At 35.0% G+C, this 10,891-nt stretch overlaps 1 protein-coding gene across 9 annotated transcripts; it reads left to right on the top strand.

The window, feature by feature from the left end:
• The first annotated feature begins 1,166 nt into the window (after positions 1-1,166).
• Positions 1,167-9,925, top strand: TOP6BL (TOP6B like initiator of meiotic double strand breaks). Of its 9 annotated transcripts, none has more exons than XM_061547353.1 (15): positions 1,167-1,372; positions 2,581-2,710; positions 4,168-4,221; positions 4,333-4,451; positions 4,536-4,619; positions 4,728-4,780; positions 4,900-4,971; positions 5,405-5,567; positions 6,709-6,850; positions 7,104-7,244; positions 7,457-7,578; positions 7,990-8,100; positions 8,308-8,406; positions 8,606-9,295; positions 9,595-9,925. In XM_061547353.1, exons 1-14 carry the CDS (start codon positions 1,355-1,357, stop codon positions 9,239-9,241), a joined length of 1,944 nt encoding a protein of 647 aa, XP_061403337.1. In that variant the 5' UTR covers positions 1,167-1,354; the 3' UTR covers positions 9,242-9,295; positions 9,595-9,925. The 9 variants fall into 9 exon arrangements, with proteins under 9 accessions (XP_061403337.1, XP_061403364.1, XP_061403334.1 ...); XM_061547380.1 differs by having other exon boundaries at positions 1,167-1,529; positions 2,588-2,694; XM_061547350.1 differs by having other exon boundaries at positions 1,167-1,529; positions 4,336-4,451.
• Positions 9,926-10,891: the final 966 nt, after the last annotated feature.

Genomic DNA, 10,891 nt, shown 5'->3' with positions numbered 1-10,891 from the left:
ATAAAACAATATATAATTTTATCTTGTTTTATTTTCTTATTTAATTGTTTCCCTTCTACGTGACTTTACCGAAAAAACCAAGAATATAAAGTGCAAACATTTTAATTGTCGCTGCACTGCCCTCCTGCTGCCAAACATCGTTGCCCCGAGACGTTCACGCATGTCCCATGCATGGTGGTCGCTCACCCAAGCAGCGCTTATCCAGGCTGGGTTAGCTTCCGAGGTGTAACACAGAAGGTGATGGGCTCAAGACCCTGACGCCTGTGTGTTGTGGGTTTCCGTGTGTGTTCCTTTCCCCATGGTCGCGTTTTCCCTCCACATTTAGAAACATACGTTGAGATTTGATTTTGGTGCTATAAATATACAAATGGTGGGCCGCTTTGTTGAGCTAACATTGTGTGGCCCAGGTCTCTTCTGAAAAATAAGTGAATACCTCAGTGGGCTTTGCCTGGTAGGAAGGGGATGGTTTAGTTGTTTTGTATTTTTGTATTGTTTCTTATAATGTTCTAACCCACCTTTACTGGACGTCTGTGAAAATAGCTTCATAGCTCATCGGATTCCTCCTGCAGTATAAATACAAATTCGGATTCTGAATGGCTATACGTAGAGCTCAGTTGGTCTTACCTGATCAAATAAAATATTTATTTATTTTTAAAAAAATGTATCTACGTGGTTTTACCGAAAGACCCAAAGAATAGAAATATACTCTTTGTTTTTTTTCGGTAAAGTCACGTAGGTGAAAACAAAATAAAATAAAAATAAAACAACAAAATTTTGTATTTTTATTTTATTTAGTTTTCACCTACGCGACTTTGCCGAAAAAACCAAAGACAATGGATCCTTGCAGTCACGAAAACTTAAAATCTATAGTAATAATATATAGTTCTCGGGTTCTACCGTGTGCTGTTCTGCAATGACGTCCGACGTTTCGCTCTGCGTGCTTGAAACTTCTTCTGGGACATAATGCTCAAAGAAAAACGATTTAAAAACCTCCCAGCCCCTCGCAGCGAAACGTCGGGCACATTCGGACGGGCACGCCTCCTTACAGGACCTCCTGACGTCATAATCATCGCCCCTCCCCCCTCCTCGAGCGCGAGCCGGCGGTCACGTGACCTCGCTGCCTTGCGCGCGCGGGAAATTCAAACCCCCCCCACCCACTCCCCCCCCCCGCCACTAGCGTAGCGCGTGTTTAGTTGTTACCTATTGCGTTCTTGTTTTTATTTATCACGCAATTATTTGTGTATAATTTACATTAATAATTTACGTGTGCCCATAATCGTGTTGTTTGCTGCAACATTCCAACAGGGTCGTGAGAAAATTACCGCATTAGAAAAAAGTTTTACCTCAGAATCGAATGCCAGTCGTCGAATTTGTGTGTAATAGGTCGTTGTTTTAGCACTGTTCTGTTTAATACATTAAACTAATTACCGGGTGTTCATTTCCAAAAGTTGTGAGGTTAATTAGCACCAAATCTCCACTAAACAGATATGACCACGGTGGATGTTAACGTATTAGAATTTATAGTGGAGGTGAGAAACTAAAATTTGCAGGATTTGTTTGATGTTATGATTACAGAATTCTTAAAGTGCGTCAGGCAAATTGGTTCCTATACTGTTACTTTAGATTAGTTTTAAAGATAATTTTAATGTTGACAAACTATGGGGTTAAGGTAACAAACACATTAATTACGTAACAATTTTAAACGGTGTATATAGTGTGTGTTGACAAGCAGACTATATACAATTCATGCATTATTCAATAAGTGCTCTTTATTTAGTTAAACATTTTGCAAAATAGACATGGGAGTGGAAAATGTATACATATAGTTTCTCTTGTGACCAGAATATTACTTATTTAATACATTGTTGGCCACGGTATCGTTTTTATTAAACTACACAATAATATAAATGCGATTAACACAAACACTTTGATCATCTTTTTTCTAAATAGCATCTATGAAAGACAATAAATGTAGCTCAATTTGGCTACACCATAACCAGTTTAAAACAATATGCAACATTCGTAAATATATATTTTTTTAAGTCTACACTTTAAAAATATATAAAGTCTACATTTAAAAAAATATATATTTATACACGAATCTTGACTTAAAGCTTTCGTGACTGCAAGAATTAATATGCTTTAATTGTTTTAATTTCTATTAATTTGAACCTATCTACGTGACTTTCCCGAAAGACCCAAATAATATTTATACATGAACTATGATAAAGTTTTTATTTAAAGCTTTCGTGACTGCAGGGATTCATATTCTTGGTTCTTTCGGTAAAGTCACGTAGAAGGGAAATAATAATAAAATAATAAAAATATGAAACAATACAAATTCTCACGACGTTGCAGTCGAAACGTCGTGAGAATTTTTATTGTTTTATATTTTTATTATTTTATTATTTCCCTTCTACGTGACTTTACCGAAAGAACCATGAATATATATCTTAAAGTTATATTGAAACAATTCTACGTGGTTAATGCTGGACGTTTGTTGGCCGTACACTTACAGTAGTTTCAACGTGATATTATAACACACACACACACAACAGTAACGTCGACCTGTATGTCCAGGTCCTAGGGTGCATATGGCTGCAGAAGGCTCAGGTTCATAATCAACATCTGCTGCGAGATTGTTTGAAAGTGTCCATCGGTGCTGACGAGGAGGACACACGTTCTGAAGAAGCGGTATTCAAAATTGCAGGTGTTTTCACAGACTCCCAACGCACAAGCAAGTTGTTAGGGGATAATGTAAAGTGACAATATATTCCTGCGTAAATGTTACAATTGTTCATAGAATCGTGATCGATTGAAGATAGTTAGCTGTTCCACAACATCACTGAACCTACTCTAAGACCGGTTATCATCCTCTTTCCACTTGGAGGAAGATGCATTGGGCCAAGTTTATCTTGAATGCATACACACATAATTCAGTCCGTTAGCTATCCAAAGTGTTTATTCAGGACTCAAATTATCATATCTTACACAACTCAACAACACTAAAGGACTTTGTAACAAGGATTTTTTTTAACTCATGTGGTTCTCCCCTCATTATTCATTAATGCCCCACCACCTAGAATTTCATTTCTTCAACAATGTAATTTTTTCCTCTGTCATCTAAATCATAATTGTTTTGCTTAGCTGTCGATTCGTTATCATAACTTTCAGTTGCAATTGACATATATGCTTGTCTGTTTACATATTAGTGCAATAGTCACCCTATTTTTATATAACATTTCTTCAACTTAACGGTAATTGTACTACTATCAGTCGAAACATAATCTGCCTGAGCCAACTTACACTGCAGGCATTTTATTTTCTAACATTGATTTATATTCATGCAATATTTTAAATTTCTAATATTAGAGTTGTTGCTCTGATTTATAACTTCGTCAATGCTGTACTTTATTTAATTTGTTTTGCTTTTGTTAGTTTTGTGACCCAGATCCCTCATGCAAATGAGACTATCCTAGGTCACCTGAGTTCTCATCTGATGAAACAAATGAACTAGGCTTGAGAGATACAACTGGAGAGCGCTTTGGAGTTTGTATACTAAGGGCAGTTATTGACAGTGACCAGCATGAACATTTTGAAATAAGGAGGTGGATGAGAACAGGTTGGCGTGCTTTCGTCAACTAAATTTGACCATGAAAACAAGATACCATTGTACCTAAAGTTAGAAATATTTTATCAGTTTATATTACAAGCGTATATATATAAATAGAAAGTTTGACTTTAATGAAGAGAAAGTGAGCACAATCTGAAAAGTTTGAAAACGAACATGTAGAGGTGCGCTCTTCAAATTACACTGAGAAACAGAAAGATCACATGAGAGCATGTTAAACATTGAAATGTATTGACTATTAACAAAGTAAGTGGGCTTGGTCAGGACACATCACAAGAATGGATGATGACCTGTGGTGAAGACTAACAACGCAGCCAAAGTAGATGACGTGCTCAAGAGGATCTCCATTGTGGAAATCTAGCAATGAGATCAGCTCTGGTGCAGGAGCTAGATGAAATGTGGCATCGCGTGTTCATGAGAGGTGGTGACAGCCTGGGGAGGCCTTCATCCAGCAGTGGATAGTTCATGGCTGCTGATTATAATCATAATGAAATGTCAAAATAACACTTAATGTAACATTTTCCTTTGCCGATTAGTTCAATATGCAGCATGCTGGCTAACAGATAAGCTACTGCAGGATCTCGTGGCAGGTAAATACACAGCAAGGCTTGTTTTTTCCATTTTGACAGAAAATTATGCAAAATTAAACGTGTACAACTTGCATACATTTTTGTAATGATTTTCGTAATATTTTTTTTCAGAAGTTCCAGTTATATTCTTGAAGGAGCACAAACTTACCACTTCTGATCTTCATGCAGCACCACAGACTGCCATTACCATTGCTAACAGTGGTGAAGGAATTTTTAGTTTAGAGTTTAAGGTAACGATAATGTCTAAACAGTAAATTTGTTGAAATTCAAACTGAATCAGTAAAATGCAGATTATCATTAAATATCATTTACAGGTTATCGCCATGAAGTCTAAAATGCTTACTCAGTGCCTTGGAATCAGTAAGCGCCTACATCGAATAAAAATTGTTCAGCCTCAGGTATGGTACAGTTATTCTGTGAACGACTTTCAGTTTCACTCATAACATGCCATGGTTGAATATTGTTTGTAATTAATGGTGTTAATGTTTTTTCCCCCAATAATTTAGATAATTATGACACTTACTGTCAACGTGTGTGGAAAATATGAGGACACTTTTGGGTAAGACAATACATTTGTTGTCTATTCATTACAGACAACTGGCACCTCCACACTTGCATCAGATGATTTGCATGTGTAGATTTTATTTATAAGCATTAATGTAATCCATTTTTCTGCAGGGAGACTGATGACAAATGGAAAGTGTTGAAGGAAAATAAAATGCTCATCACAAGTATTCACCATTACATTGGGTAATTACAGTAGTTGCTTTTCAACAAAAAATAATGTTTTGAATGACTTTAAAAGTTACATATTTGTGATATTTCAAGCAATAATACTATCCCAATGAAGCCCAAAATAATAATAAAAAATTACCTAGAGTGGATATATTACAGTACATTATTCTGATTAAAATATAAAAATGGCTCCATTATATTTATATTCTGTATACAGTATATATTAGTCATGGTTTTTATATAAAGTTTATTTATAAATTTTAACTCTTAATGAAGTCTATATTTTTTAACAAGCATCATTGACGATAAACTATAATTGTAGGCGATAACAAGTCACTGTAGAGACACATTTTGGCCCATGAGAGGGTGATGTTGAGCCACGAGTGATTGCTAATAGATTATCTAAAACATTTTCCATAATATGTACTTATTTATTTAATTTCTGCAGCAAAGAGTATGCTGAATTCCTCAAGTTCAAACTACAAGTTGGAAACCCAGTTGAACTAGCAGGTCTGAAGTCTAGTTCTGGTGAACCATTTCGAATTAAAATGACTCCAGCTACCGCCCTTTTGACTCCAAAAAATAATTCCTTCACTTTCTCCAAAGTTGCAATATCCTTTTGCTCGTTTTTGAATTTACTGCATGTTATAATAATCTGAGGAGAATATATCTGAAATGCTACTTCATAGTATGATGGGCATCATGCAGGGATCACAAGACTGATGCCTTGTTTTCATGCCCACTTGGAACAGGGATCTGCCAGCTCAGTGACAGCCCAGCTCTGCCTCAGGAACTGAAGAATGTGATCCATTGGTCCCCATATTTCATAAGAAATCGAGGCTCTATCGGCTTGGCCCTCCTGCACCATTCCCCCAACCATTTCCATCTACATATGCATGCAGCTAGGGGTGGTGGTCACCAAGCAATATAAAAAATATATATAAGTTTGTTTTTCACGAACATTAACATCTCGACTTAGATTACGTTTGGATATTTTGACTTCGCTATTTGTGTTAGGCCTGCATTGCATTGTATAGTATTGCTGTCACTTGTTGACCCAGATTTATTTTGCAAAAGAGACTTAAAGCATCAATGGTTGTCACCTGGTGAAATAACATCAACCAAACAATTCTAAGTTACTTATATTTTTGTAATGTCCTGCCAACAATTTTTACATGGTTGGGGAGACATGCATTAAGCGAATTATGTAATTGTGACATGGACTCTCTGGCAGCTCTCAGTTCCATTATGGTGTAAGCAGTTCCTGGTGGTTGTGGAAATGAGATATAAGGGTTAGAATGGCATTCATTTTAGGGTTTTCATGAGTCTTTTATCTCTATTTTACACAGGTCCACAATGATAAAATTGGCATGTGTTAATGGGCGACATGACATCAAAACATCTGTAAATGTAACCACTTATCTTTATTTCTTGTCTCCAAGTCTTTCGTCTCTCATTTATCAAATTTTCATTTTACCTGTGAGGATTTAGGGTTGCGTTATCAGATGGCAGAGAAATTTCCCAGTTACAGGCCATATTGTGTAAATATTCTGCAAACTAAGAATGTTTTGTGATGTATGTGTAAAGTGATGCAGAGCTTGAATGATAAACATTACTTTCATGTGTTCTCCTTCATATAAATAATACTGGTTTTGTAAATACATTTTGACAATTGTTTGCAACACTTATACAGGACGGAATGCATTATGGGGTATAAAATGCTGAACGTATATTTTCCTAAATTATAAATACGTATTTGCATATTGCCCAGGAATGTGCCCCATGTTAGAATGCCAAGATTTGACATTTTTTGAAGACCCACAAACCCTTGCAAAATGGAATGAGTTTCACCAAGAGAGCTTGTTATTAGAAAAGAACAACCTGTATGTTGAGGGTATGTATATTATTACATTCGGTGTTTATTTTTTACTTTAGTATAAAATATTTGGAACTCATTCCAAATGAATTTGATATAATACTTGCGTCACTAAATATGTACAGGATTCATAACTAGAGGTCCTTGAGTTATATAATTGGCAGTATATGTGTTGTCTCATTAGAAGTACAGCATTGTACTGTCTATGTAGTCGACTTATATTTACTGCACTATTAATTTATTGAAATGTGATTTGAATGTTTTTGTCTAGGTGTGGCACATCCTGATATTCTGTTCAATGTTGGTGAACCTTCAAATGAACAGAGTGAGGCAGGATATAAATCAGTCTTGTTAATATTTTTGTTTTTTGATTTCTTCAGTGAGCTAACTTCAAGCTTACATGGTCTAAGAGGTCAGTTATGAACATGACAGTTGCCTTTACTTTTTATTATTATTAAATAAATTATCAATCGTCAAAGTAGAATAAACTTAATAAAATAACTAAAACATTGTAATCTTCGTATTTATTTAATATACTTAGTGCGTACAGTCAGTTTGTGTAAAACATACATGTGTAAAAATAACATTGTGTATTATACCGTACTGCATATAATTGTATGCCAGTTTTGTTGAAAGACACAATGCAGAAATTACCAGAAGTTCTCAAGTCAAATCAAAGTAGCATAAAGAATGCAATTCACGATACCTTAGAGAAGGTCCTTGTTCCTCAGAAAAGACAAAATAAGGTAATAAAGTACAACTTTAACAATGTGTCGTCCATTTGTGGGTTCGTCATCTTGCGTTTTTCAATTTAAATGCATTTATAGTTTTTCACTGAAAGTAATGAAAACATTGAACGATTAATCCAGTAGTTTATTTCCACGTTATACATGAACTTGTATCAAAATATATTTGTCACTCTTGCATAAAAAATATGTCCCCACCTGAAGAAGGACGCTTGTGTTGCGCCCGAAACGTCGTGATTTGATTTAATTAAATTTTAGTTGTTTTCATTCTATTGTATTTATTTAAAAATTTCCTACGTGACTTTACCAAAAAAACCAAAGAGTATGAATCCTTGCAGTCACGAAAACTTAAAATCTAGAAATAAATAAATGTGTTTATAATAATTGAAGTGCTACATGTACATTCTGCAGATGCTACTCAAAGCTGTCGTGGCTATTCCACTTCTTGCTGAATCGCTACATGGCATAGTGACGAGGAGTACACACCAACAGTTTCGTGAAAGATACTTCAGAGAATTTAAAGTAAATTAAACATTTGTAAATTGTTAAATATACTTTCATATACATAAAGTATCCCTTTCATTAGCACCATAAATAAATTTTCACACCATTTTAGCAACATCAATAATAATAAAAACAAGTGATCTACTTTACATTGTTTCATATGATGTTGTCTGGAATAATAAGATACAAAGTAAATATAATTGTACATGGTTTTCTTTGTTCCAGTGCTCTGATTCCCAAGAGTTAAGCATTGCAATCCAAGACTGTCTAATAGATATTGCCGGATCCAGCATGGGGATTGACAAAGCGAAATTGAAAGCAGGAGTACGTAAATTCCTTATATCAACTGCCAATAAGACACTGTAACTAATGTAAAACAGGCACATAGAGCTGACTCTGTTCTAGTGATTTGTTTAGCTTTAAACAAGTGTCCTGAATCAACAAGGACATCACATCTGATAACATATTTTAAGTATGCAATTGATGCTTATCTTTACTCTATTTTGCGTATGATTGTTGACAGATCATTCCGTGTTTCGTCACCAAACCCTGCAAGACAGATGGCCTGCCTACACAAAACCCCATAGAAGAAATGCAGAGCAGCTGCAAAAATATTAGCCAGCAAGAGGAAAGCAGCACTTTTTATTCAGAAAACATTCCAAAAATGGATCAGTGTGTGCCAATAGACTTTGATACTAATGGTGCAGAAACAAGTGCTTCTGAAATTTACAGCGATCCTTCATCAAATACAAGCTGTCATAAGCTAAATTGTGAAAATGCATCAAAGTACCGCCATAGGGCAACATATAGTGACACAGAGCTGTCAACTGAAACTAAGGCTGATTTTACATACATAGATTTACACAAGGTGTCCAATAAATTATCCACAACCAAACAGGTTGAAGATATGCATGAAGTTACATCGATTGGATCAAGTTTTCAAAACATCTCTGGAAGTCTTGCTCTTAAGTGTAAAAATAAATATTTTCCAACGTCAGATATGTTTGAAGAAAAAATTGAGACAACACAGAAGACCATTTCAATGTACAATTATTCTCCAAAAACAAAGAAAATGTGCTTAGAGCAAAACAAACACAAGTCATTGGCATGTTCTGTCCATGGAGACAAATGGTGCAGTTGTGAATGGCAAGTTGAATAAAACATATCCATTTATGCTGCAATAGGATTTGTGAAGGGAGCTTAGAAGATACAGGTATGGTTTTGTACGTAACACTATTTGCGAAAATATATACTGAATTATATACTGTGCAGCCCTTTGCTAATCCATTACTGGAAGAAGGTCTTGCCACTGATATTAGTTGTGCCCAGTAATCAAACTCAGGTCACTAGAATACTTTGCACAGTATGCTAACCATTGCACTCATGCTCCTCTACCCTCCCCACCAACTCACTTCCTTTTATATTATGGTACATTTACATTATGAAAGTACTGTAAGCAATTTAACGATCGTTCATCATGGATAAGGCTGTGAATTTATTTGACATTTTCAGATATAGGCTGGAAAAGCACTTGGCTGGAAGATTCTACTTGATAAATGTAATTTTAAAGAAACAAGCCTGGTTAATTTGAATAGTCAGTCACTGATTAATTTAATCATTCATATCATAATAAATGTGTAGAGACATGTGTTCTTACAATAACATTGTTACATATTTCTGTCTACTTTTGTAAGGTCACCTGTGAAACTCCATTCGGTATGATTACATCATTAATGAATAATTTTGCAAAATACCTTGTTGAAAAAAGATGCATATTGAATTAGGGTATATAGTAGACAGATATTCTTGGATCTTTCGGTAAAGTGACGTAGAAGGGAAATAATAAAATAATACAAATAAAACAATAAAATTCTCACGACGTTTCGGCCACAACACAAGCAGCCGTCTGCATAGGGATGTGTTGTGGCGGAAACGTTGTGAGAATTTAATTGTTTTATTTTTATTATTTTATTATTTCCCTTCTACGTGGCTTTCCCGAAAGATTCAAGAATGTGAATCCCTGCAGTCACGAATGCTTTAAATCGAAATTTAGTATAGACCTATTTTAATCCCACTGCAATAACATATGGAACAATTTCATTCTTCCACTACAGGACAATGTTTGACATTACATTAGCTCGGCTATTCACTGCATAGGGATAATGAAGCACATTTCTCTTGTGGGCATTCCACATTTTGATTTCGAGCAGAATACACAATTCACATTAGATTACTATGCCTTACACGTGTTCATTGATTTAAAAAAAATACATTGATAGTCTATTGAACACTGCCTGTGTTCTAATTTATATGTTAAAAAGTTCAATGTTACTTCAATATTGTAATGTATTTAACTTATTTCGTGTTACGTTTGTTTTAAACGTGTCACTTTTTAATGACTGTTTGCTGAACGAATGAGCTCTTGACAGGTTCCTCGACATTTTCATAAGAATTTTGTCAAAATTGAAACGTTACTTTTTTGAATTGGTAATTTCTAACACTGATAATCCTGAGCCTACAAGTAGGTCACAGTCATCTCACTCATGAGGAACATATTTGGCTAAAGTTAATACAGCACTAAAGCAATGAGCAGATATCTAGAGTGACTACTGTAAATTCAATTTCGTTATCTTATGCTTGGTAATTGTTTAAAATTACGTAAAATAAAAGAAATTACAATCAACGTGTCCATATGTTCATATGTTGCGTGACGAATGACGTACTGTTTGTTTCCAGTATGTAATTGACGTGCAGCTTATAGGCGCTATTGCTCAGCATTAATGAGTTTAAGTGTGGTATCTTCATGCTT

The sequence above is a fragment of the Lethenteron reissneri genome, chromosome 8 (assembly GCF_015708825.2).
Source record: "Lethenteron reissneri isolate LAM-NWPU_2019-01 chromosome 8, ASM1570882v1, whole genome shotgun sequence".
In the NCBI taxonomy this organism is placed as follows: Eukaryota; Metazoa; Chordata; class Hyperoartia; order Petromyzontiformes; family Petromyzontidae; genus Lethenteron; species Lethenteron reissneri.
This window is presented reverse-complemented; position numbering and strand designations above follow the sequence as displayed.

What these genes read in the sequence shown, in the direction of transcription:
- TOP6BL (XM_061547335.1), top strand. Translation starts at nt 1,488, where the DNA reads ATGACCACGGTGGATGTTAACGTATTAGAATTTATAGTGGAG. An exon ending in AGTATTCACCATTACATTGG is followed by an intron (nt 4,972 to 5,404) that starts GTAATTACAGTA and finishes TAATTTCTGCAG; the next exon opens with CAAAGAGTATGCTGAATTCC. An exon ending in AAGCTTACATGGTCTAAGAG is followed by an intron (nt 7,245 to 7,456) that starts GTCAGTTATGAA and finishes ATTGTATGCCAG; the next exon opens with TTTTGTTGAAAGACACAATG.